We start from the raw sequence: 27,984 nt of genomic DNA, 5'->3' as shown, positions 1-27,984 counted from the left end.
TGGACCCGGGTAATCACAGAGAGAGAGGGAGGAATGGACCCAGGTAAATCACAGAGAGAGAGAGGAATGGACCCAGGTCATCACAGAGAGAGAGAGAGAGAGAGAGAGGAATGGACCCGGGTAATGAGAGAGAGACAGAGAGAGAGAGAGAGAGAGAGGAATGGACCCGGGTAATCACAGAGAGAGAGAGAGAGGAATGGACCCGGGTAATCACAGAGAGAGAGAGAGAGAGAGAGGAATGGACCCAGGTAATCACAGAGAGAGAGAGAGGAAGGGACCCGGGTAATCACAGAGAGAGAGAGAGAGAGGAATGGACCCGGGTAATCACAGAGAGAGAGAGAGAGAGAGAGGAATGGACCCAGGTAATCACAGAGGGAGAGAGGAATGGACCCGGGTAATCACAGAGAGAGAGGGGAATGGACTCAGGTAATCACAGAGAGAGAGAGGAATGGACCCGGGTAATCAGAGAGAGAGAGAGAGGAATGGACCCAGGTAATCTGAGAGAGAGAGAGAGAGAGAGAGGAATGGACCTAGGTAATCACAGAGAGAGAGAGAGGAATGGACCCGGGTAATCACAGAGAGCGAGAGAGAGAGGAATGGACCCAGGTAATCACAGAGAGAGTGAGAGAGAGAGAGGAATGGACCCAGGTAATCACAGAGAGAGAGAGAGAGAGAGACAGAGACACCAATCCGAGTGAACCAAATCATTAAACAATGCAAAGAAACCTACCTGGAACATTGGAACAAAATAACCGAAAGCCAAAGCAGATTAGAATGTTACCGGGCCCTAAAAAGAGAATATAAACTGGCAGACTACCTCACGACCATCAGAGACACAAAACAGAGACAGACCCTCACCAGGTACAGACTAAGCGACCACCAACTGGAAATTGAAAAAGGCAGATACAAGAAATCCTGGCAGCCTAGAGAGAATAGAATATGCGATCAATGTCTGGCCGGCGAGGTTGAAACAGAAATGCATTTCCTCCTAAAATGCGAAAAATTCAACACATCAAGAAACATATTATTCAACAAGCTAAGCCAAACAACCCCAGATTTCAAGGAATTGGATGACCTGTCAAAATTGAGATTAGTCCTGGGAGAAGGAGACAGACCATACCTTGGGGCCAAATATGTAACAACATGTCACAACCTGAGGACTGTTTAAAATTAAGACTGTTTAAAATTAATATTGAACGTACCAAATGAAGTAGAAAGACTGTTTAAAATTAATATTGTTTAAAAGTAATATTGTATGTACCCAACAAATGTCAAATCGATTGACACCTACAGAATGTTGGAAAACTGTACCTTTTTGCTATGTAAGCTTTGGCAATATGGTTCTCTGTAAACTTTCATGCCAATAAAGCATTTGAATTGGAATTGGAATTGGAGAGAGAGAGAGAGGAATGGACCCGGGTAATCACAGAGAGAGAGAGAGAGGAATGGACCCAGGTAATCACAGAGAGTGAGAGAGAGAGAGGAATGGACCCAGGTAATCACAGAGAGAGAGAGAGTGAGAGAGAGAGAGGAGTGGACCCAGGTAATCAGAGAGAGAGAGAGAGAGAGGAATGGACCCAGGTAATCACAGAGAGTGAGAGAGAGAGAGGAATGGACCCAGGTAATCACAGAGAGAGAGGAGTGGACCCAGGTAATCAGAGAGAGAGAGAGAGGAATGGACCCAGGTAATCACAGAGAGAGAGAGAGGAATGGACCCAGGTAATCACAGAGAGAGAGAGAGAGAGAGAGGGGAATGGACCCAGGTAATCACAGAGAGAGAGAGAGAGGAAGAGGAATGGACCCAGGTAATCGGAGAGAGAGAGAGGAATGGACCCAGGTAATCAGAGAGAGAGAGAGGAATGGACCCGGGTAATCACAGAGAGAGAGGAATGGACCCAGGTAATCACAGAGAGTGGCAATCTGTGTGTGGAGCCGGAAGATGTAGGAGGGGTTCTAAATGAATTTTTTGCATCTGTTTTCACTGGAGAAGGACGATGTAGACATAGAAATAGGGCGGGGGGACTGTGATATGCTCGAACATATTAACATCGAGAGGGAGGAGGTATTGGCGGTTTTAGCTGGCCTAAAAATGGATAAATCCCCAGGCCCGGATGAAATGTATCCCAGGCTGCTGTGTGAGGCAAAGGAGGAGATTGCGGGGGCTCTAACACATATATTCAGGACCTCTCTGGCCACAGGGGATGTGCCAGAGGACTGGAGAACCGCTAATGTAGTACCATTATTCAAGAAGGGTAGTAGGGAAAAACCGGGGAACTACAGGCCAGTGAGCCTAACATCAGTGGTAGGAAAATTATTGGAAAAAATCCTGAGGGACAAAATTTGTCTCCACTTGGAGAGGCAAGGATTAATCAGGGATAGTCAACATGGTTTTGTCAAGGGAAGATCATGTCTGAATAATTTGATTGAATTTTTTGAGGGGGTGACTAGGTGTGTGGATGAGGGTAACGCAGTGGATGTGGTATACATGGATTTCAGTAAGGCCTTCGATAAGGTCCCGCACAGGAGACTGGTCAAGAAGGTAAGAGCCCATGGAATCCAGGGTGCCTTGGCACATTGGATACAAAACTGACTTAGTGGCAGAAGGCAGAGGGTGATGGTCGAAGGTTGTTTTTGTGACTGGAAGCCTGTGGCCAGTGGGGTACCACAGGGATCGGTGCTGGGTCCCTTGCTGTTTGTGGTCTACATTAATGACTTGGATATGAATGTAAAAGGTATGATCAGTAAGTTCGCGGATGATACAAAAATTGGTAGGGTGGTAAATAGCGAGGAGGGTAGCCTCAGTCTGCAGGACGATATAGATGGGTTGGTCAGATGGGCGGAACAGTGGCAAATGGAATTTAACCCGGAAAAGTGCGAGGTGATGCACTTTGGGGGGACTAACAAGGCAAGGGAATACACAATGAATGGAAAGACCCTAGGCAAGACGGAGGGTCAGAGGGATCTGGGTGTGCAAGTACACAGATCCCTGAAGGCGGCGGAACAGGTGGATAAGGTGGTAAAAAAGGCATATGGGATACTTGCCTTCATTAGCCGAGGCATTGAATATAAGAGCAAGGAGGTTATGATGGAGCTGTATAAAACACTGGTTAGGCCACAGCTGGAATACTGTGTGCAGTTCTGGTCGCCACACTACAGGAAGGATGTGATCGCGTCAGAGAGGGTGCAGAGGAGGTTCACCAGGATGTTACCAGGGCTGGAGCGCTTCAGCTATGAAGAGAGACTGGGCAGATTGGGTTTGTTTTCCTTGGAGCAGAGGAGGCTGAGGGGGGACATGATTGAGGTGTACAAAATTATGAGGGGCATAGATAAGATGGATGCTGAGGAGCTTTTTCCCTTAGTAGAGGGGTCAATAACTAGGGGGCATAGATTCAAGGTAAAGGGCGGGAGGTTTAGAGGGGATTTGAGAAAGAACTTTTTCACCCAGAGGGTGGTTGGAGTCTGGAACTCACTGCCTGAATGGGTTGTGGAGGCAGAAACCCTCACAACATTTAAGAAGCATTTGGATGAGCACTTGAAATGCCATAGCATACAAAGCTACGGGCCAAATGCTGGAATATGGGATTAGATTAGACAGGGCTTGGTGGCCGGCGCGGACACGATGGGCCTCTATCCGTGCTGTATGACTCTGAGTGAGAGAGAGAGAGAGGAATGGACCCAGGTAATCACAGAGAGAGAGAGAGGAAGGAATGGACCCAGGTAATCACAGAGAGAGAGAGGAATGGACCCAGGTAATCACAGAGAGAGAGAGAGAGAGGAATGGACCCAGGTAATCACAGAGAGAGAGAGGAATGGACCTGGGTAATCACAGGGAGAGAGAGAGAGAGCGAGAGGAATGGACCCAGGTAATCACAGGGAGAGAGGAATGGACCCAGGTAATCACAGGGAGAGAGAGAGCGAGAGGAATGGACCCAGGTAATCACAGGGAGAGAGGAATGGACCCAGGTAATCACAGCGAGAGAGAGAGCGAGAGGAATGGACCCAGGTAATCACAGGGAGAGAGGAATGGACCCAGGTAATCACAGGGAGAGAGAGAGAGGAATGGACCCAGGTAATCACAGAGAGGGGAATGGACCCAGGTAATCACAGCGAGAGAGAGAGGAATGGACCCAGGTAATCACAGCGAGAGAGACAGAGGAATGGACCCAGGTAATCAGAGAAACAGAAACACAGAAGATAGGAGCAGGAGTAGGCCATTCGGCCCCTGGAGCCTGCTCTGCCATTCAATGAGATCATGGCTGATCATCCAAATTCAGTACCGTGTCCCTGCCTTCTCCCCATATCCCTTGATCCCTTTAGCCTTAAGAAATATATCTATTTAATGAACTGGCCTCCACCGCCCTCTGTGGCAGAGAATTCCACAGGTTCACCACTCTCTGGGTGAAGAAATTCCTCCTCATTTCAGTCCTAAATGGCTTACCCCTTATCCTTAGACTATGACCCCTGGTTCTGGACTCCCCGGCCATCAGAAACATCCTTCCTGCATCCAGTCTGTCCAGGCATGACAGAATTTTATAGGTTTTGATGAGATCCCCTCTCAATCTTCTAAACTCCAGTGAGTATAAGCCCAATTGACACAATCTCTCCTCATACGTCATTCCTGCCATCCCAGGTATCAGCCTGGTGAATCTTCGCTGCACTCCTTCCATGGCAAGAACGTCCTTCCTCAGGTAAGGCGACCAAAACTGCACACAATACTCAAGGTGTGGTCTCACCAAGGCCCTGTACAACTGTAGCAAGACATCCTTGTTCCTGTACTCGAACCCTCTTGCTACTAAGGCCAACATACCATTTGCCTTCTTAACTGCCTGCTGCACCTGCATGCTTACCTTCAGCGACTGGTGCACAAGAACACCCAGGTCTCTTTGCACTTCCCCTTCTCCCAATCTATTGCCATTCAAATAATCTGCCTTCCTGTTTTTGCCACCAAAGTGGATAACCTCACATTTATCTACATTATAGTGCATTTGCCATGTTTCTGCCCAATCACCCAACCTGTCCAAATCGTACTGGAGTTTCACAACATCCTCCTCACAGCTTACCCTTCCACCCAGCTTTGTGTCGTCTGCAAATTTGGAGATATTACATCCAATTCCGTCGTCCACATCATTAATATACATTGTGAACAGCTGGGGTCCTAGGACGATCCTTGCGGTACCCCACTAGTCACTGCCTGCCAGTCGGAAAACGACCCGTTTCTTCCAACTCTTTGCTTTCTGTCCGCCAACCAGTTCTCTATCCAAGTCAATACCTTGCCCCCAATCCCATGTGCCTTAATTTTGCATGCTAATCTCTTATGTGGGACCTTATGAAAAGCCTTCTGAAAGTCCAAATACACCACATCCTCTGGTTCTCCCTTATCTATTTTACCAGTTACATCCTCAAAATTCCAGTAGATTAGTCAAGCATGATTTACCTTTTGTAAATCCATGTTGATTTTGTCCAATCCTGTCACTGCTTTCCAAGTGCTCTGCTATTACATCTTTTATAATAGACTCTTGCATTTCCCCCACTACCGATGTCAGGCTTACCGGTCTATAATTCCCTGCTTTTTCTCTACCACCTTTTTTGAATAGTGGGGTAACATTAGCTACCCTCCAATCCATGGGTACTGTTCCAGAGTCTATCGAGTTCTGGAAGATGACCAGCAATGCATCTACTATTTCTAGGGCCACTTCCTTAAGTCCCCTGGGATGTAGATTATCAGGCCCTGGGGATTTATCGGCCTTCAGTCCCATCAATTTTCCTAACACCATTTCCCTACAAATACTGATTTCTTTCAGTTCCACCCTTTCATCAGACCTTATGTTCCCCGGCATCTCTGGGAGGTTATTTGTGTCCTCCTTTGTGAAGACAGAACCAAAATATGTATTTAGTTGGTCTGCCATTTCTTTGTTTCCCATTATAAATTCCCCTGATTCTGACTGCAAGGGACCTACGTTTGACTTTACCAATCTTTTTCTCTTCACATATCTATAAAAGCTTTTACAGTCAGTTTTTATGTTCCCTGCAAGCTTACTCTCATTCTATTTTCCCTTTCTTAATTAATCCCTTTGTCCTCCTTTGTTGAATCCTAAACTGCTCCCAATCCTCAGGATTATTGCTTTTTCTGGCCAATTTATATGTCCTCTCCTTGGATCTTATGCTATCCCTAATTTCCCTTGTTAGCCACGGTTAAGTCACCTTTTGTGTTTTATTTTTATGCCAAACTGGGATGAACAAATTCTGTAGCTCATCCATTCGGTCTTTGAATGTTTGCCATTGCCTATCCACCGTCAACCCTTTGAGTGCCATTCCCCAATCAATCCTACCCAACTCGCTCCTCAGACCATCGTAGTTTCCTTTATTTAAATTCAGGACCCTAGTCTCTGAGTCAACTACTTCATTCTCCATCTTAATGAAGAATTCGATCATATTATAATCGCTCCGACCCAAGGGGCCTCGTACAAGATTGCTAATTAATCCTTTCTCGTTACATAATACCCAGTCTAAGATGGCCTGATCTCTGGTTGGTTCCTCAACATATTGGTCCAGGAAACCATCCCGTAAACACTCCAGGAATTCCTCCTCCACAGTATTGTTACTAATTTGGTTGGCCCAATCTATATGTAGATTAAAGTCACCCATGATGACTGCTGTGCCCTTATTGCACGCTTCTTTAATTTCCCTTTTAATGCCATCCCCAACCTCCGCCTTACTGTTTGGAGGTCTATATACCACTCCCACGAATGTTTTTTCCCCCTTAGTATTTCTCAATTCTACCCATACAGATTCCACATCATCAGAGCTAATATCCTTCATTACAATTGTATTAATCCCTTCTTTAACCAGTAATGCTACCCCACCTCCCTTTCCTTTTTGCCTATCTTTCCTGAATATCAAATACCCCTGGATGTTGAGTTGCCAGTCTTGGCCATCCTTGAGCCACATTTCCGTAATCCCAACCAAATCATATTCGTTTACCTCTATTTGCGCAGCCAATTCGTCTACCTTATTACAAATGCTCCTCGCATTAAGACACAAAGCCTTCAGGCTTGTTTTTTTTAACGCTCTTAGACCTATTAGAATTATTATTTACTGTGGCCACGTTTGATTTAAACCGTTGATTTCTCTGATTGCCACTTTTGTTTTTCTCCTTCCTATCTTTTGCTTTTATCCCTGTTTTCCTTTCCTCTGTCTCCCTGCTCAGGTTCCCAACCCCCTGCCATTTTAGTTTAAACCCCACCGAACAGTGCTAGCAAACCTCCCCGCAAAGATATTTGTCCCGCTCTGGTTCAGGTGCAACCCGTCCGACTTGTACAAGTCCCACCTTCCCCAGAAGCAGGCCCAGTGATCCAGGAAACTAAAGCCCTCCCTCCTGCACCAACTCTTTAGCCACGCATTCATCTGCTCTATCCTCCTATTCCTATACTCACTAGCACGTGGCACCGGGAGTAATCCAGAGATTACAACCTTTGAGGTCCTGCTCTTTTAATCTGCTACCTAGCTCCCTAAATTTTTGCTGCAGGACCTCATCCCTCTTCCTACCCATGTCATTGGTCCCAATGTGAACCACGACCTCTGACTGTTCACCCTCCCCCTTAAGAATGCCCTGCAGCCGTTCAGTGACATCCTTGACCCTGGCACCAGGGAGGCAACAAACCATCCTGCAGTCACGTCTACGGCCACAGAAACGCCTATCTGTTCCCCTTACGATAGAATCCCCTACCACTATTGCTCTCCCACTCTTTTTCCTCCCTTCCTGAGCAGCAGAAGCAGGAGAGGAATGGACCCAGGTAATGAGAGAGAGAGGGGAATGGACCCAGGTAATCACAGAGAGAGAGAGAGAGAGGAATGGACCCAGGTAATGAGAGAAGAGAGGGGAATGGACCCAGGTAATCAGAGGGGGGGGGGGGGGGGGGGGGGGGAGAAAAGAGAGAGAGAGAGAGGGGATCAGTGTTTGAAATCTGGGGGGCCAGTGGCCGAACACCGGGGTGCGTGTACATTTTTCCTGTCTTGGTATCAGTTCCTCTTTCAATCCTTGTTTGGCCTTTCTCCTGTAGAACACGTGGAGTTGGTGAAGAGGACCATGGCTGCAATCAAGATCCCCAGCCTGGGGGTCCCCTCCTGGGCTCAAGAGATCTCCGATGAGCAGTGGCAGTCTGTCGTTCGACAGACAATAGAAACCAGGCAGTCGGCGGAGGTGGGACAGGAATAACCGTGGCTCCAATCTGCAGTCTCCATGGTGAGAAACCCACACTGCAGTAACCGCAGCAAACCATAGGCACCTGCAAAGTGGTCATCACTCTGCGGGGACTCTGTTAATGGTTATCACTGCGGAAGTTGTTTCCTGGCTCTGGGAGGTCCTGCATCTGGGGTGTTTCCTGGCTGTGGGAAGCCCTGTAGCCGGGGCGTTTCCTGGCTGTGGGAAGCCCTGTAGCCGGGGCGTTTCCTGGCTGTGGGAAGCCCTGTAGCCGGGGCGTTTCCTGGCTGTGGGAAGCCCTGTAGCCGGGGCGTTTCCTGGCTGTGGGAAGCCCTGTAGCCGGGGCGTTTCCTGGCTGTGGGAAGCCCTGTAGCCGGGGCGTTTCCTGGCGCTGGGAGGTCCTGCATCCGGGGCGTTTCCTGGCTGTGGGAAGCCCTGTAGCCGGGGCGTTTCCTGGCGCTGGGAGGTCCTGCATCCAGCGTGTTTCCTAGCTCTGGGAGGCTGTGTATCCGGGGTGTTTCCTGGCACGAGGCTGCTGATAAGTGGCAACAATCATGCGGCAAGTCCAGCAGGCTGTGATTTAAATACTGTGGCAAAAATGAACCATCGCAGTTAACCTGTAGCACCAACCACCCACCTCCCCCATTAGCAGGTTAATCCCACACCCTGCTGTTCAGACTGCTGATTGTGCCATTTTATAAAAATTAACAGTTAAAGAATCGTTTAATCAGCTGCTGTTTCAGGAGAGTTCACATTGACTTCACAGACTGATGGAGGCTAGGAGTTTCTAAACAAACATTGACAGCAAATGTACAGACATTCCAGAGCACAAGTCCACCTCTGGAAATGTGAGACACACCACAGGACAGCTGGTGCGGGAAAGAAAACAATTGTCGCACTGGTGCTAAAAGGGAGGGCCTCTGTATCTAATCTGTGCTGTACCTGCCCTGGGAGTGTTCGATGGGACAGTGTAGAGGGAGCTTTACTCTGTATCTAACCCGTGCTGTACCTGCCCTGGGAGTGTTTGATGGGGCAGTGTAGAGGGAGCTTTACTCTGTATCTAACCCGTGCTGTACCTGCCCTGGGAGTGTTTTGATGGGACAGTGTAGAGGGAGCTTTACTCTGTATCTAACCCACGCTGTACCTGCCCTGGGAGTGTTTGATGGGGACAGTGTAGAGGGAGCTTTACTCTGTATCTAACCCACACTGTACCTGCCCTGGGAGTGTTTGATGGGACAGTGTAGAGGGAGCTTTACTCTGTATCTAACCCGTGCTGTACCTGCCCTGGGAGTGTTTGATGGGGCAGTGTAGAGGGAGCTTTACTCTGTATCTAACCCGTGCTGTACCTGCCCTGGGAGTGTTTGATGGGGCAGTGTAGAGGGAGCTTTACTCTGTATCTAACCCGTGCTGTACCTGCCCTGGGAGTGTTCGATGGGACAGTGTAGAGGGAGCTTTACTCTATCTAACCCGTGCTGTACCTGCCCTGGGAGTGTTCGATGGGACAGTGTAGAGGGAGCTTTACTCTGTATCTAACCCGTGCTGTACCTGCCCTGGGAGTGTTTGATGGGACAGTGTAGAGGGAGCTTTACTCTGTATCTAACCCACGCTGTACCTGCCCTGGGAGTGTTTGATGGGACAGTGTAGAGGGAGCTTTACTCTGTATCTAACCCGTGCTGTACCTGCCCTGGGAGTGTTTGATGGGACAGTGTAGAGTGAGCGTTACTCTATCTAACCCACGCTGTACCTGCCCTGGGAGTGTTTGATGGGACAGTGTAGAGGGAGCTTTACTCTGTATCTAACCCGCGCTGTACCTGCCCTGGGAGTGTTTGATGGGACAGTGTAGAGGGAGCTTTACTCTGTATCTAACCCGTGCTGTACCTGCCCTGGGAGTGTTTGATGGGACAGTGTAGAGGGAGCTTTACGCTGTACCTGCCCTGGGAGTGTTTGATGGGACAGTGTAGAGTGAGCGTTACTCTATCTAACCCACGCTGTACCTGCCCTGGGAGTGTTTGATGGGACAGTGTAGAGGGAGCTTTACTCTGTATCTAACCCGTGCTGTACCTGCCCTGGGAGTGTTTGATGGGACAGTGTAGAGGGAGCTTTACTCTGTATCTAACCCGTGCTGTACCTGCCCTGGGAGTGTTTGATGGGGACAGTGTAGAGGGAGCTTTACTCTGTATCTAACCCACACTGTACCTGCCCTGGGAGTGTTTGATGGGACAGTGTAGAGGGAGCTTTACTCTGTATCTAACCCATGCTGTACCTGCCCTGGGAGTGTTTTGATGGGACAGTGTAGAGGGAGCTTTACTCTGTATCTAACCCACGCTGTACCTGCCCTGGGAGTGTTTGATGGGGACAGTGTAGAGGGAGCTTTACTCTGTATCTAACCCACACTGTACCTGCCCTGGGAGTGTTTGATGGGACAGTGTAGAGGGAGCTTTACTCTGTATCTAACCCGTGCTGTACCTGCCCTGGGAGTGTTTGATGGGGACAGTGTAGAGGGAGCTTTACTCTGTATCTAACCCCGTGCTGTACTTGCCCTGAGAGTGTTTGATGGGACAGTGTAGAGGGAGCTTCACTCTGTATCTAACCTACGCTGTACCTGCCCTGAGAGTGTTTGATGGGACACAGTGTAGAGGGAGCTTTACTCTGTATCTAACCCACGCTGTACCTGCCCTGGGAGTGTTTGATGGGACAGTGTAGAGGAAGCTTTACTCTGTATCTAACCCACGCTGTACCTGCCCTGGGAGTGTTTGATGGGGACAGTGTAGAGGGAGCTTTACTCTAACACGTGCTGTACCTGCTACTGAGTTTGCTACTGACATGGGAAGTGTTCTGTTCCCCACCACTAACATTCCTCACTTTGATGAGTTAATAAAATTGAACTAATTTAAATAAATGTTTGTGCCAGGAGAGCAGTAAATACAGCTGGCAACCTGACTCTCCCCACAGCTGGTCCCTTCCGTCAATGAGCCCGACTGCCTGCTGGTGTTTCTGGTTTTGCTACGAGGTTTAAATCCTGGTGTTAAGTGTCCTTGTGTTTCTCCCCCCCCCCCCACCCTTGACCATAATGCTGAATGACTAATACAGGCCTGTTTAATAAGCTGTGATTTCTTGGTGTTTGTGCCAAACTGGTCCTTGTCTGTATTTACCTGCTGTGTGAAGACAAAGAAACATTAAAACCACATTCTCTCTTCTGGCTGTTTAAGCAATTATGGTATCTGCCTCTGACACAGGCAAAAAGCTTCCCTCAGAGTTGGGGGTGGAGGAAATACCAGTGTTTTGAGGGTGGGTTGGATCAACGGGGCTTGTAGTCCCTCAAGTTTAGGAGATTAAGGGGTGCAGGAACTTGGGCCAATTGATTCCCTACTGACCCAAGGGTACAGAGGCAGAGTGGTTATGTTATTCAACTAGCAATCTAGATGCCTGGACTAATGATCAGGAGATAAGTTCAAATCCCACCACCACAGCTGGGGAATTTAAATTCAGTTAATTAAATAAATCTGGAATAAAAAGCTAGCATCAGTAATGGTGACTATGAAACTATTGGATTGTTGTAAAAACCCATCTGGTTCACTAATGTCCTTTAGGGAAGGAAATCTGCTGTCTTTAGCTGGTCTGGCCTATACGGGACTCCAGACCCACAGCATTGTGGGTTGACTGAACTGCCCTCTGAAATGGCCCAGCAAGCCACTCGGTTGTATTTAAAGAAAGCAGTGGCTCACCACCGCCTTTGAGGGCAATTAGGGATGGGTAATAAATGTTGGCCGTGTTGGTGACATCCTGTGAATTAAAAATAAATAAATTCAAAGACCAATTTTAGCCTCCCTTCTTCCAGCAAGAGACTGGGGAGGAAGCTTCCTCCCCTCCCCGTGGCTGACAACAGGAGAGGGTGCAAACCCCAACTGCTATTTTGATCGACTCACTGCAACCCAAGCTACATTCATATTTACAAAAACACAAACAAAACTATTCTTCTTTAAGCGACTTAGTTTATTTTTGTTCTGTACATACATGAACATCTGTACAAAATGACATTGATACTATAATGCTCTACCTAAAATAAAGTACAACATATGTACAAATATTAACTGTAAGCAGCTTAATAGTGTCAGTCAGAAAAGTGGAGACATTTCACTTTCACATAGCTCCCCCAATTCCTGTCAGGTTGAGAGAGAAAGCCAGCGGAAGAGTGGCGCTGCAGCTCTTTGGGACACCCTGGGAACCGTTTACTAATTTATATTAAACCCCCTGCCTTTAGTCTTGGGTGCTTACTCCACGATTGCCTCAGCAGAGTGGTCCCTGCCACAGGTTACTCCATGATCAGGCAGCAGGGGCATCGTCACTCCCACCCCACCCACCATCACCACAAGGTGCTTCATCTTAAAAGGGCTTGGCCAAGAGAATAAAAACTCACTGGATCAGGAGTGAATGATTGATAATTACATATAAAAGATATTCGCACAGAACTATCCCCCTTCAATGGGTCCAAGATGAGGAAAATTTGTGGTACAAAGTCCAACTTTAAACCTCCAAGTGTTCCAGCTCAGGCTAGTATCTCAGTACTGGGCCCCAGTGCTGTAGAATCAGTGGCAGAAAATGGACTCTGCTGTATTTGCATCTGCACCACAGGTTAGAGGGACCTCACTGGCACTTTCCAGCCAATGGTTAAAGACTGCCTTTCCCCAAAAGTAAAATCAGGTTTTGGATCCTAGAGATGGCTGTTGCTCTACTCTCACCAGTTGAATTCCAGAACCGATTGGTGAGTATTGCCACCACCTGTCTTGGTCCTGGGCTCTGTGTACAACTCACTAAATGGCACCATTTGTGCAACAGGTGGAAGTGGTATCTGTGGTTGGAGGGTCCAGGTAAGAAGCTCACTGCTTTAGTGGAACAGACTGAGCATGCCAAGGCACCAGTTAATTAGTCTGCATTGTCAGGATTTTGGTTCCTTTAAGTGAGAAGCCTGCCGTTAAGATCACACAATTTCACGACATCATAAACTGAAGGGGATTTGCAGCTTAAGCGATTACTTCAGTTCCTTACCCTTGTGTTTTCCTTTCCAGCGATGCACACTGCCCCCAATAGAGAAAGCAGGCACGTACCTCGCAGGCTTTCGCCAACACTGGTCTTGAAATGGCCTTTAGGATGTGAGGAGGGCAATGGGGTAAACTCCTTCAAGGTGCCAGGGAAGCAGCTTGCCTCTGCCATCGCCTCTCCAGGAAGCCAAGCAGAGACCAACCCTGGGCAGGGAAAGGCTCCAGCTCCACTCATCAAGACTAATGAGGTCACATGGAGAATAGCTGATCCAAGGAGGATCACTGCCCCCAGAAGGTCATTTGCCCAATACTGCTCTCACCCACACAGCACTAACAGAATATGGTCATTTTCATTGCTAATTGGTCAATGATGCTAAACTAGGAGGGCCAGCTGGTTCTGATGCAGAAGCTCAGAATTACAGAATGGGTTGGACAAAATATGCAAGTGGACAAAACAGCCGACAAGACATTCAAAGCATTCCTATTCCAATTTCTGGGAGCTGTCTGAGCTTAGGAGGTATAGTAAACAGTATGGAAAAGGCAAAACTACCCAACAGAAAGGAGGATATAGGTTCAACCTGAAGAGGCAAATTGAGTTAGTTTGTTCAAACATTTGGAACAAATTCTTGGGTAGAGCAGGAACCAAAACCCCTGGAATTATACAAGAACAAACACTGATGGTACAATGAGTTGGGGCAGTAGAGTCTTAAGTTAACCACAAAAAGGTCCAAATGACCCCTCTCCTCCATACCTCAAAGGGGTCACTCCTTGAATACAAGAAAATCATGTCTCTTCCCCTCACCATACTTCAGGGATCAAGATCAAAAATGTACAAGAAAAGGATCCCAGTGGTTGAAGTGTGCTGATTTTTGCTGTTAAAAATTAATTCTTCCAACCCTTTCCTGCACCAAATGTCTTGAGTGGAAACTAAAATGGGGACAAAGATACGTCAAAGGCCTGAAGCCAGCAGGTACCAGTCTAATGCACTTATATAAAAGACTGTCCACAGCCACCAACACCACGGTGCAGATGGATCCAAGAAACACAAAGATGACCCCATCCCACCCCTCGTCAGTCCATCAAAAAGCCCATCCAAGTCTGGAATGATTAAGCAGCATTTGAAATGAGAAAATGTCATACATCAGAAAGAGAGAGAAACGAACCGAATTCCCAGTGGGCTTTACATTTGTATTTGGTGGTGGGGTTGTGGTGAGGCGAGGGGGTTTTCTCTTTTACAGCCCTCAGTGGTACAACAGTATACAGATATGTGCAACATTGAACACAAGCTCCCTGAACAAGCCTGAATCTTAACATGTTTTAAGATGATAATCCGAGTGAGGAGGATTCATTGACATTCTGCCTAGGCTCCAAAGATATTTGATAACATATTGCTTAGTTTTCCATTGTACTTGGACAAGTCGAGCATAAAATTACATCAAGGTGAAGTGAGAGACTGGCAACCTCCAGCTGTGGCCACTCCCTCTACATGACTGGAGTCAGAGGCAGGCTGACTGACTGACAGTTCCTCTCCCAGCTTCTCAGATTGGAGTGAAATGGGGGAGGGCTGGAATGTTCACTTCACTCCCAATTGGAATCGCAGGTTTGAAAGGCAGCGCCAGAATCTCTTGTGCGGGTGCTGCTTTGTGCCAGAGTGCCCGGTTCGGGGAAGGGGAAGCGACGTTAAGTTTACTGCAGGCCGGGTTCATTGCTCTTTCAAAGCTGTACTCCCACAAAACGGACCCTGCAATCATTCCACAGTGGAGGTGGGTTAAAAATATCCACCATTTATCTGATAAAAAGCTCGGTTACATGGTGGTTCATTCTGGGCTGCGAGGATCACAACTGCTGCCTCAATCGCTTTTATTGTTTGATTTTGGCTTTGTTAAAGTAGCTGCCAATCGGTGACATCGCTCCAGGAGTGTAATACTGGTGATTAATGCCCGCCTGCTGTTTACTTCGGGCTCTTCTGGATGGGTTTTCTTTGGCCTGGGGGGTGAAGAGTTGGTTTACTCAGTGACGCCCAGTGTCTCACACCCGGTAACATTCTGACCCATCAGCAGCTAAACTGTCATAACCACACATACCATTTCCCAACCCCAACACCTCACCATGGTCAGCTTTACCAGCAGAATCCAAAGCTCTTTAAAGCAATGGTTACAAGCTCACTACTTCAATTAAAACCAGTTCCCTGTTCATTTTATGTCCCAATTTAAATACCCTGCTCCGATAGCTCAGTCAGTGTGAACCACTTCACAACCGATGAACTTCCTGCTCCTGGATAAGACTGTAACAAGATTCTATGATTCTAAGATCCCTTGCCAATACCCTGCCGGTCCTGGTAACTCTGCACTGAGGGCTGCCCTCTGGGGTGGGGTTGAATTCCCATCGGCCTGTTCCGGAGGTGCAGGAGATGATCATGTGCTCAGAGGGCAGCCCTTCTCATCAGTACAGATTTACCAGGTAGAGAGATCTTCTTGTAGGTTTATCGGAAACCTAGGAAATTCAGACCACCCTAGAGTCCAGTCAATGCTTAAAGCACATTCCAAAAAGACAAAGTGGACTTCACGAGAACAGGTTGATGCCATTACAGATGTCCTTCCACAGGGTGAAGCGCTGAGAGTGCTGAAAATGTGGAGCAGAGCACGAGGCCTGCACATCCACATACCCGCCTATCTGAGCTCATGCTCAAGGAATGGTGAGGTACCAAAGGGACATTGCTGCCCAGAGAACTGTGCCCCAGCAAGGAGCTGCCACATTCAGGAGAGGAGGAAATGGGAAAGGAAAAGCACACATTTTACCAGTGAAGATGGACTTGGTTTCCAATTCCTGTACAGTGGGCTTTGCCAAACACCAATGAGTAAGTGGCAGTTGGAGGTAGGAACAAGCTGCACAATCTGTGGGGGGAAACACGGCTACCCTGCTCCCAACAGGAAGAGGTGGTGTAACTGGAGCATGTGGCTGAAAGGTACAAGCAGTCCGAGCAGTTGGGGAAGGGTTTTTGTCGGTTCCATTGCAGACACCATCACGGTACCACAAGTTCTTGCATTGGTCATTCAGTGACAAGTGTGGTCATGCCCCTTTTAAATAACAAAAATTTTATGTCGGACAAAAAAACCATTTAATTGCTTTATTGCCAAACCCCTCTTCCCCGCAACAGCAGCATAAACCTCGTGTGACCCCCACAGGATTGCTGAATGAGGACAGCGCAAGTATAGGCTGGTAAACTAATGTACGACTCTGCAACAATGATCTAACCATCGGTGCAGACTGGGGACTGCGGTGAGCTAGGACGCAGCCATGAGTTCACTGTACTAGCTCGACCACTTCAACACACTGTACACCCTCAAATCAGGATTGGATAACAGAGCCAGTTCTGACCTGTACACCCACAATTCTTCTTACTTTTACCAGACTTGGATCCTTATCTCACCCGACCAGAGATTTCAAAATCATGATAGTAGCATTTTAAACCTGTCAACTTGTCTATGTGCAGAGTCGATTTTATTCTAGTGAATAAAGTCCTTCTGCACCAGTCGCTGAAGGTAAGCATGCAGGTGCAGCAGGCGGTTAAGAAGGCAAATGGTATGTTGGCCTTCATAGCGAGAGGGTTTGAGTACAGGAACAAGGATGTCTTGCTGCAGTTGTACAGGGCCTTGGTGAGGCCACACCTTGAATATTGCGCGCAGTTTTGGTCGCCTTATCTGAGGAAGGATGTTCTTGCCATGGAGGGAGTGCAGTGAAGATTCACCAGACTGATACCTGGGATGGCAGGAATGACGTATGAGGAGAGATTGGGTCGATTGGGCTTGTACTCACTGGAGTTTAGAAAAATGAGAGGGGATTTCATTGAAACTTACCAAATTCTAACAGGACTAGACACAGGAAGGATGTTCCCGATGGCCGGGGAGTCCAGAACCAGGGGTCACAGTCTAAGGATAAGGGGTAAGCCATTTACATAGAAACATAGAAGATAGGAGCAGGAGTAGGCCATTCGGCCCTTCGAGCCTGCTCCGCCATTCAACGAGATCATGGCTGATCATCCAAACCCTAGCACCCGGTCCCTACACCGACAGCCATCCCACCCAAGCCCTAACCCCGTAACCCCACGTATTTAATCCCCCCTAACACTAAGGGTCAATTTTTTTTATCATGGCCAATGACCTTCATTAGGACTGAGATGAGGAGGAATTTCTTCACCCAGAGAGTGGTGAACCTGTGGAATTCTCTACCACACAAGGCAGTAGAGGCCAGTTCATTAAATATATTCAAGAAGGAGTTAGATATATTTCTTAAGGCTAAAGGGATCAAGGGATATGGGGAGAAGGCAGGGACAGGGTACTGAATTTGAATGATCAGCCATGATCTCATTAAATGGCAGAGCAGGCTTGAGGGGCCGAATGGCCTACTCCTGCTCCTATCTTCTATGTTTCTATGGCCTCTACCCCAGGTCAGTAAAACTACACCATCAGACTGGCCTCTACCCCAGGTCAGTAAAACTACCCCGGGTCAGTAAAACTACACCATCAGACTGGCCTCTACCCCAGGTCAGTAAAGCTACACCATCAGACTGCAGGCTGGCCTCTACCCCAGACTCCCTTGGGTTGGTACAGGTACTGTTGGCACCTGTCTTACGCATTAGCCCCAAGCAGTGGCTGGCATCAGAGCTGCTCAAGAACGGTCCAACTGGTGCATCATGGAACAGCAGGCAGGCTGCTGAGAGGCTCTTCCACTTGTGGAAGCTGGGATCGCCTCTGCCTGTAAATGGTCCTGGAGAGGAAGGAGCAGCATCACACCCCAGCGTAGCCAACAGTGAACCTCCACCATACCCTTTGCCTCCAATATCCTTCCTGTAATGGGTGCCCAGACCAGCACACAATCACTGTGACCTAACCAATGTCTTTTACAAATTCAGCATCACTTTCTTTTACATTCAGAGCCAATGTATAAAACCCAGAAATAAACACAGAAAATGCTGGACATGCTCAGCAGGTCAGGCAACATCTGTGGAGAGAGAAACCAAGTTAACGTTTCAGGTCGATGACCCTTCGTCAGAACTGTTCTTACCATTTAGGCTGTATTTCTGGTCAATGCCATTTACCTAAATTTACAACTTCACATTTTTCTGCCTCTGCCACCTGTCTACCCGCTCTGCTAGCCTGTATTCACATCTGCCACCTCTGCTAGCCTGTGTTATCTGTATTCACATCTGCCACCTGTCTGCCCTCTCTGCTAGCCTGTATTCACATCTGCCACCTCTGCTAGCCTGTGTTATCTGTATTCACATCTGCCACCTGTCTGCTAGCCTGTGTCTGCCTGTATTCACATCTGCCACCTGTCTACCCACTCTGCTAGCCTGTATTCACATCTGCCACCTCTGCTAGCCTGTGTTATCTGTATTCACATCTGCCACCTGTCTGCCCTCTCTGCTAGCCTGTGTCTGCCTGTATTCACATCTGCCACCTGTCTACCCACTCTGCTAGCCTGTATTCACATCTGCCACCTCTGCTAGCCTGTTATCTGTATTCACATCTGCCACCTGTCTGCTAGCCTGTGTCTGCCTGTATTCACATCTGCCACCTGTCTGCCCACTCTGCCACCCTGTATTCTTGCCCTCAATTTGCCAGGCCTCTAATTTGGCAACAGCAATCTTGGAGATCATTCTTCCTTTGCTCATTTTCAAACCATTTATGTAAAGCTAAACAGAGGCCCCAGCATAGATCCCTAGGACACACTACTACTACTACTACATTCCAGGCAGACAGGGCCTGAGTTTAACATCATATCCAAATGATAGCATCTCCGACAGTGCATTATTCCCCCGGCGCCGTGCCCGCCCACCTCTTCACTGCAAAGAGCACCACCCCCCCCCCCGCCTGTCACCGCTACGAGTACCCCCCTACCACCCCCCCCCGTCACCGCTACGAGTTCCCCCTACCCTCCCCCGCTACAAACACCCCCAGGGTAACAAGCTCCCAGTACTGCAATGAAACGTCAGCTTCAATTACATGCTCTAGTCCGAAGTAGACCTTGAAACCACAACCTTCTACTCAGAAGATAGCGCTACCAACGAAGTCAAGCAGCCACTAATGTTCAGTGGTTGCTGGGGCAGTGTAGACTCCTATATCCAATATACACAACAGATACTGGGATCAAAATGGAGAACATTTGGCATTTGTAGATTTGATGCAGTATTTAATAAACACCTTTTTGGGTACTGAATACCGTATGCATGACCTAAAGCAACCAAGGTCAAGGAAGGAGCCCATTACCACTCTGGCCTAGGGGATCAGCATCTCACACGGCAGTACACTGACCCCTCGAATAAACTTAAACAACTTATCTTTTCAGTTGGTTCTAATAAAGAATGTATTAATCTTACTGGGGTTGAATGTACCACCTGATGTGAAACCATCACTGGCTTGTGCTGTAGGCTTATGAGTTACAGAAAAGGGATGAAAGATATGAGAAAAGTGCGTGACAGCTGGACTCCATGACCATGGCAGGGTTTTGGGAAGAAACCAGATAGGGTTCCCACTACTGTCTGCAATCAGACCCCACCATCCACCCGCCCCTCCACATTGGAACAGTGTGTCTAGTTTCACATCTCATGATGCTCTCGGAAAGCAAGTGGACAGAACCTTGGCGCCTAGGCGGGAGGGAAATTAAAGTGTTGTGTGCGGGACTTGGATGCAAACTGGACAGACCCTACCTCCAAACACAAACCCAGGCCTCCCATACAGTTTCAACAGCTGAAATGCATGCGCCACACGTAGAAACAGCAATGAGCTCTGGAAACCATATTCCTGCACACAAACGTGCAAATGGCCTTTCTTCCCATTATACATGGAAGCTCAGATCTTCAAGCTGGTTGATAAGGACAATACCCCTCTCCGTGGCATCACGGCAGTCTCTGTACCTGCATTGTCCCAACCTGCCCGGGGCGTCTGCACCAGATTGGATGTCTTCAGCCTCTGCTCCAGCCTGGGGTAAATATGAAGTTACTTAATGAAACGGTCTTTCTCACTCCACTCAATACTTTACATGATTCTGTTAAAGAGGGAGAAAAAAAAATAATCGGATAATACCAAGTGCTATTTATCTTTTTGTGTTAGCGGGAAAGGAAGCTGGCAGCCTGCCAGTTCAGTCGAGAGCCACTCACACCTGCAGCGTGCCAGGGTACAATCCTCGTGATCACAATTGCTCATTAAAACATGACATTTACAAAAACCCCACAAAGGCGATTCACTTCCGGCAAGTGTCGCCGCAGGGGTCCACCTGGCCATGATTGTACAGCACTTCAGAAAGGAAAATACTGGTGTGCTATCAAGGATGATTACTGCCACGCACTGAAGTATGTGAACGTTATATTCGTAGATCCATCATTCATTGAATGTTACATAGCTGTTGATTGCACAAAAAGGGTTAAAAAAAATTAACAGCAGGGAAAGCCACAAATTACAGGGCAACGAAGCCAACTTTATGCCAAAAGAGAGGCACCTTGACAAACAGAACCACCCTCTGTTCAGACAGGTTGATCACAGACTAGCTGCACTGCCTGGTGTGGTGTTGAGACGTACATACCAGTTTCAATTCCCTCTGCGCTGGGTAAGCGGATCTTAGCTGGGGCTGTGGTTGGGCAGAAACAATTGGCTTCAGCTCCCCTGGGTTATGAAGAGGAATATCAGCTATGCTTCTCCTGCTCGCTATCCCAGAAAGTGCAGCTGTGAACAGGGGCAGACTGCAATGCATCCCAGTCGGATAGCCCAACCGCTCTAAATGGCTGGCTTCGCACTTGGCGAGTGACCAGAGCACAGCAGACACCTGTAGAATAATACCACAGCATCAGGCAAAACAGTCAGGAGAGAAAGGGGGAAACCTGGGGAAGGTACAACAGAAAACAAAGAGCACCGGGCACTGCCAGGCACTCTAGGCCAGCCCTGCAAATCTACATTCAGTCTTTACAGTGATTCCAAGTTGTACAAAACTGTTCAATTCTCAACGGACAACTGGCTACCAAGCCCGCAATAAAGGTCGGACAGTGCGAGCTGACCGTAGGCTGAACCCAGCCCCTTGGGACAGTGCGAGCTGACCGTAGGCTGGACCCAGTCCCTCGGGACAGTGCGGGCTGACCGTAGGCTGGACCCAGCCCCTCGGGACAGTGCGGGCTGACCGTAGGCTGGACCCAGCCCCTCGGGACAGTGCGGGCTGACCGTAGGCTGGACCCAGCCCCTTGGGACAGTGCGGGCTGACCGTAGGCTGGACCCAGCCCCTCGGGACAGTGCGGGCTGACCGTAGGCTGGACCCAGCCCCTCGGGGCAGTGCGGGCTGACCGCAGGCTAGACCCAGCCCCTCGGGACAGTGCGGGCTGACCGAAGGCTGGACCCAGCCCCTCGGGACAGTGCGGGCTGACCGTAGGCTGGACCCAGCCCCTCGGGACAGTGCGGGCTGACCGTAGGCTGGACCCAGCCCCTCGGGGCAGTGCGGGCTGACCGCAGGCTAGACCCAGCCCCTCGGGACAGTGCGGGCTGACCGTAGGCTGGACCCAGCCCCTCGGGGCAGTGCGGGCTGACCGCAGGCTAGACCCAGCCCCTCGGGACAGTGCGGGCTGACCGTAGGCTGGACCCAGCCCCTCGGGACAGCGCAAGGTGGACGCAGCATCATCTCAGGGCACTTGCAGCTGTTCCCCTTCCTGCTGCCTCTGGATATTTTAGGTTTGCCGTCAGACACTGCATTTTTCTTCCACTATAGTGAAACTTAAACCACTCCAATGGACAGACAGGAACAGACTGGGGGAAGGTGGGGGGGGGGGGGGGTCGGGGAGAGAAACAACAGCAAATGGGAAAAACTTAAAAAGAAGCAGGTTACAAAAAGAATGGACGCAGCTTTACATAAACACTGATCAACAGTTCATTCTATGCTTTACACTGAGAGAGCAACTCTGCTAACATCCTGGGACCACGGCCAGGGGTGGGGCAGGCGCTGCCCGTCAGAGGGCCTCCTGGTTCGAGCTGAGGTACTCCTCCGGCCGCTTGTGTGCTTCGAGGGCCTTTATAGTGTACACATCCTGAGGCAGGTCTGACTTCCGGCGCAGCAATGTCTTCTCTTTCTTCATCTCCTTCTTCACCTGGAGAAACAGGGTTTACCGTCAGCATAAACAGGACCGGGATTAACCGAGTGCCCCATCATTCTGCTGCGACTCAGCCCAGCAATGTGACGGGATATTTCTGGTCGTCAGGAAAAGGGGACAACTGATTCCCACTTCAACATGTAGAACACAAAAAATTTCTAGACTGAACTACTGATCAGAATCATTTGAAACAACCCAATTAAAGGACAACCCATCTTCATAGTTTACATGGATGCATGTGTGAAACCCAGTAAAAAGCAACACGTGACTGAGCTCTCCTCTGTGCCATCCTGAAGGCACTGACCTGCACCTCCCCAATTGACCCTTCTTTGTGAGCGAGCGTTGGCAGCCCGTTCCTTGGCGGAGTCCTCAATGGACGTCGGCAACAGGATTGCGTGTGATTCCCTCCCCCCATCTAACCTAGGATAGTAATCAGCTAATGCAGCACCGACTAGGGATCAAATCTGGGACCTTCCTGCACTCTAGCTGCGTATACTAACAGCCACCCAGGGAGTGTAACCCAACAGCGCCACGTTACAGCTTCTACGCTCTATACGTTACCCTGCCAGCTGTTGTCGCAGCTTCTACGCGTTACCCTGCCAGCTGTTGTCGCAGCTTCTATGCTCTATACGTTACCCTGCCAGCTGTTGTCGCAGCTTCTACGCTCTATACGTTACCCTGCCAGCTGTTGTCGCAGCTTCTACGCTCTATACGTTACCCTGCCAGCTGTTGTCGCAGCTTCTACGCTCTATACGTTACCCTGCCAGCTGTTGTCGCAGCTTCTACGCTCTATACGTTACCCTGCCAGCTGTTGTCGCAGCTTCTACGCTCTATACGTTACCCTGCCAGCTGTTGTCGCAGCTTCTACGCTCTATACGTTACCCTGCCAGCTGTTGTCGCAGCTTCTACGCTCTATTACCTGAACAGCCTCAGTCTCCACTGCCTTCTTCAGCAGCTGGATGTCCTCAGTAGTGGGGGTCTCCGTCTCCATGGAGAACACGGGGCTGACAGCCGAGGGCTCAATGTATGCGTTGGACTGAAAGGGATTAAAACAAACGTGAAACCGCACTCAAATCAAAACCAGAACCATCATTTATATAAAATCAAAGCAAACCGTTCCGCAAGCAGAGCTCCAGTGTGCAAAGTTTCTACATTATACCTTTCATATGAAAGCAAATACCTTGAATTAATTTAAAAGAGAGGTCACCGAGCCATATTCTTCAAGGCCCTTTGTGCAGGGGAAACAGATCATACACAAATACTGCCAGAGATAGGCAGTAGTTTCAAGGGCAGGCTAAAACCAAATCAGATCAAATCTGGTGGTCAGTTACTTGGGCTGTTGAAACAATCATGTATTCAAGGGTCGAATACGAAAGAAAGCACTGGTATTTATACAGTGCCTTTCAAGTCCTCAGGACTTGAAGCTGAGGAGCACCGCGTAAACTGAACAAGGTGGTCATTTAATGGCTCATTCAGGGAACAGGAGGGTCCAGCTCCATGGAAGGGAGAACTTTCTCTTCACCATGTGTGGTAAACCACTGTTTGTATTCCTGTTTGTATTCCACTGTGTACATGCCTGGACATGCCTCGGCTGACTCCTCCCACAGGTCCTAGTATAAAGGTGACTGCTCCCCAGCCCTTGGTATCCTGGACCGGTCGACCACTCGAGGCAGACCTCCATTCTGTTGTTAATAAAAGCCTTTAGTTACTCTTCTAACTCTCAGTCTTTTATGAGTAATTGATAGCGCATCACCATGGTCCTAGCTGCACGACCCAGCCCCACATCCGTTAGCCATGCTGGTGACTGAATAGCTGCAGCACCTCAGAGCTTAGCCCAGGTAAGGTGCTTTAGACTGGGCACAGCGTGCACATGGTCCGTGTAGAGGTGTTGGATGGAAAAGCTGCCTCACTGAAGCAGCACACATGCCAGGTAGTAGTGTAGGCTAGGCGAGTGACCATTCCAAAGGGGTTGAACATTGACAGTGGGCAGACTACTTCACTGCGGAAGGCAGCACAACTGAGCCCATGTCTTCACCCAACACCCACACGTGCACTTTTCAACTTAAATCACTGGATAGTGATTAGGAGCAGGAACCCTGGCTTATTCCTCACCTCCCCCCTCTTTAGCTGGCTCAACATCCTGGAACTCCTTACCCAACAATGCTATGCGAGTACCTTCACCACACTGACTGCAGCGGTTCAAGAAGGCTCACCACCGCCACCTTCAAAGGAAACTAGGGATGGGTAATAAATACCAGCCCTGAAAGCGATGCCCATATCCCAAGAATGAATTTTTATAAAGCTTGGGGCAAAAAGACCCAATTCCACTGCCCCACAATGCCGCCCAGCTAACTCCACCCGAACCAGTGACTGAAGCTGGGGTCGTCTTACTCTGTAAGGCTCAGTTCTACATGTGGGCAACCAATTCCAGTGCCTAAACCCACCCTGACTCACTCAGCAGAGGCTTTAAAGAAAGAAGCTGACTGTTAGATCAATTAGTGCTTGTCTTGTGCTTTCTCTGGACTACACTAATCTTACAATGCTTCCTGTGTGAAAACCACCCCAACAACAAACAGAAGCAGCACCAGAAGATGCAACCGACACTTCAGCGAGTCAGATTATTCACTTACTGAATGATTGGGGGGTGAAGAATGGCGATTTGATACCTGAGGATTATGTTGGGCCAAATCCTCGATCTTTTGCCAGATCTCCTCGCGCTCCTTAAGTTTGAATTTCTCCCTGAAATATAAAAACGAACACTATTGTTGGGCTCTGTAACTGAGGACCCAGGTTGGAGATCCCGCAGCTCTACAGTGGCCCATAACATGCTTTTTAACACAGACAAATGTAACATCTAAAAGTACAAATTAAACTGTGTTCAAATTGCTACGGTTGAATACTTTAACTACAGCATGTCCAAGCTTCTGGTCTCTGTACTGTGAAGACTGAGGCCAGGTGTCGAGTTAAATCCATGTTCAGGTTAATTTGCATCGACTGGACGCTGGCCATACTACCAGATGTTTGACCTCTCATTCGGATTTGCCCAATAATGAGACAACAGTAAGAACGGACTTTCCAAACCTCCAGGCCCACGAAATTCAAAGAGGACAAGTTGAATAAGAAATGCCCGCACTGACCCTCCTTTGCCCGCACCAATCTGCACGTCCACATTGACCCTCCTACACCCACACCGACCTGCCCAACTAGACAGAGATGGTCTTATTTAACAAATTAACAGTACCGTTTATAATGACTGTTGAAGTCCCCCCCCAACAAAACTTGGGAGTATAGTGAACACCGAGAAGGATAGTGAGAGACTTCAAGAGGATATAGACAGGCTGGTGAAATGGGCAGACACGTGACAGATGAAATTTAACGCAGAAAAGTGCGAAGTGATACATTTTGGTAGGAAGAACGAGGAGAGGCAATATAAACTAAAGGGTACAATTCTATAGGGGGTGCAAGAACAGAGACACCCAGGGGTGCTTGTGCGCAAATCTTTGAAGGTGGCAGGACAGGTTAACAAAGCAGTTAATAAAGCTTATGGGATCCTGGGCTTTATACACAGAGGTATAGAGTGCAATAGCCAGGAAGTTATGCTAAAACTGTATAAAACACTAGTTCAGCCCCAGCTGGAGTATTGTGTCCAATTCTGGGCACCACACTTTAGGAAGGGCCGAACCCCTCCAGTCAGGTTTCCGCTCCTGCCACACTACCAAAACAGCTCTTATCAAAAAGTCATAAATGACATCCCGTGTGATGGTCAAAGGTAAACTATCCCTCTTCGTCCTTCTCGACCTGTCTACAGCCTTTGACACACTCCATCCTCCTTCAACGCCTCATCATTCAGCTGGGTGGGACTGCACTCGCCTAGTTCCATTCTTAGCCAGAGAATCACCTGCAACGGCTTCTCTTCCCGCTCCCGCATCATTACCTCCCAGATCTATCCTTGGCCCCCTCCTATTTCTAATCTATATGCTGCCCCCTCGGCGACATCATCCCAAAACACAGCGTCAGTTTCTACATGTACGCCGACGACACCCAGCTCCACCTCACCACCACTTCTCTCGACCCCTCCAGTGTCTCAATACTGGATGAGCAGAAATTTCCTCCAACTAAATATTGTAAAGCCTGAAGCCATTGTCTTCGGTCCCCGCCACCAAATCCATCTCTCCCTGGCACCTGTCTGAGGTTATATTTGACCCCGAAATAAGCTTCCAACCACATATCCGCGCCATCACTAAGACCGCCTATTTCCACTTCCGGAACATCAGCCGACTCCATCCCCGCCTCAGCTCATCTGCTGCCGAAACCCTCATCCATGCCTTTGTTACCTCGAGACTTGACTGTTCCAAAGCACTTCTGGCTGGCCTCTCGCTTTCTACCTGATGTAAATTTGAGGTCATCAAAAACTTGGTTCGCGCATCAAGTCCCATTCACCCATCATCAGTGCTCGCGGACCTATATCGGCTCCTGGTTAAGTAACGCCTCGATTTTAAAATTCTCATCCTGGTTTTCAAATCCCTCCATGGCCTTGCCCCTCCCCATCTCCAATCTCCTCCAGACCCCCCCCCCCCCATCTCCAATCTCCTCCAGACCGCACCAGCAACCCCCCCCCCCCACCAATCGAGATAGCTGCGCTCCTCTAATTTTGCCCTCTTGAGCATCCCCAATTACAATCGCTACACCATTGGTGGCCGTGCCTTCTGTTGCCTGGGTCCTAAGCTCTGGAATTCCCTCCCTAAACCGCTCCGCCTCGCTACTTCTCTTTCCTCCTTTAAGATGCTCCTTAAAACCTACCTCTTTCACCTGCCTCAACATCTGCTTATGTGGCTCTGTCAAATTTTGTTTTATAACACTCCTGTGAAGCACCTTGGGACATTTTCCTATGCTAAAGGCGCTATATAAATGCAAGTTGTTGTTGTTGGGGGTACAGAAGAGATTTACTAGAATGGTTCCAGGGATGAGGGACTTCAGTTACATGGATAGATTGCAGAAGCTGGGGTTGTTCTCCTTGGAGCAGAGAAGGCTAAGAGGAGATTTGACAGAGGTGTTTAAAATCATGAAGGATTTTGATAGAGTAAATAAAGAGAAACTGTTTGCAATGGCTGAAGGGCGATAACCAGAAGGCACAGATTTAAGGTGATTGGAAAAGAACCAGAGGTGACATGAGGAAAAACGTTAGTGGTTAGGATTTGTAATGCACTGCCTGGTCGGGTGGTGGAGAGAGATTCAATAGTGGCCTTCAAAAGGGAATTGGATAAATACTTGAAGGAAAAATAATTGCAGGGATATGGGGAAAGAGTTGGGGGAGTGGGACTAACTGGATTGCTCTTCGAAAGAACCGGCATAGATTCAATGGGCCAAATGGTCTCCTTCTGTGCTATTCTATGATTACACACGTTGATCAATCTGTGTGGAAGAACTCTGACACCAGCCCACAATTTGCCATTAACCAGTTCCAGATCCTATTCACAATTTCATTAAATGAATTTGCTCGATTTACCTGATCAGTACTGCCTACAATCTTACGTCCCTCAACAGATCACTCCTTGGACGTCAACTTCCAAAGGGGAAACATCCAAGTTTCTTCGGTCTTTCCTCATAACTCAGACTTC

At 48.6% G+C, this 27,984-nt stretch overlaps 2 protein-coding genes and 1 long non-coding RNA gene across 5 annotated transcripts in view; 1 reads left to right on the top strand and 2 right to left on the bottom strand.

The window, feature by feature from the left end:
- Positions 1 to 14,221, top strand: part of mea1 (male-enhanced antigen 1) — a 22,072-nt gene extending 7,851 nt beyond the window's left edge. For 2 of the 3 annotated variants that reach the window (XM_085998079.1, XM_085998080.1), the window contains exon 3: positions 8,061 to 11,396. In XM_085998079.1, the coding sequence (XP_085854205.1) occupies positions 8,061 to 8,215 (155 nt within the window). In that variant the 3' untranslated portion in view covers positions 8,216 to 11,396. Of the gene's footprint in view, positions 1 to 8,060; positions 11,397 to 13,266 lie in introns of those variants that run through there. The other variant, XM_085998078.1, reaches the window with a different exon arrangement.
- LOC147113171 (uncharacterized) lies at positions 12,173 to 19,127 on the bottom strand. The gene is made up of 2 exons (XR_015079630.1): positions 18,776 to 19,127; positions 12,173 to 18,739 (listed from the first exon to the last, which is right to left on the bottom strand). It is a non-coding gene; the product is annotated as an uncharacterized LOC147113171 (long non-coding RNA).
- Positions 19,128 to 20,586: 1,459 nt separating this feature from the next.
- Positions 20,587 to 27,984, bottom strand: part of LOC147113170 (serine/threonine-protein phosphatase 2A 56 kDa regulatory subunit delta isoform-like) — a 45,362-nt gene continuing 37,964 nt past the window's right edge. The window contains exons 7-9 of the mRNA XM_085998077.1: positions 24,997 to 25,105; positions 23,286 to 23,402; positions 20,587 to 22,363 (exon numbers count right to left, since the gene is read on the bottom strand). Of these exons, the coding sequence (XP_085854203.1) occupies positions 22,226 to 22,363; positions 23,286 to 23,402; positions 24,997 to 25,105 (364 nt within the window). The 3' untranslated portion in view covers positions 20,587 to 22,225. The remainder of the gene's footprint in view (positions 22,364 to 23,285; positions 23,403 to 24,996; positions 25,106 to 27,984) is intronic.

The sequence above is a fragment of the Somniosus microcephalus genome, chromosome 9 (genome assembly GCF_052327205.1).
Source record: "Somniosus microcephalus isolate GS21.2 chromosome 9, FLI_Smic_1.0, whole genome shotgun sequence".
Classification (NCBI taxonomy): Eukaryota; Metazoa; Chordata; class Chondrichthyes; order Squaliformes; family Somniosidae; genus Somniosus; species Somniosus microcephalus.
The sequence above is the reverse complement of the archived record's forward strand: the minus strand, read 5'-3'. Positions and strand labels throughout refer to the sequence as shown.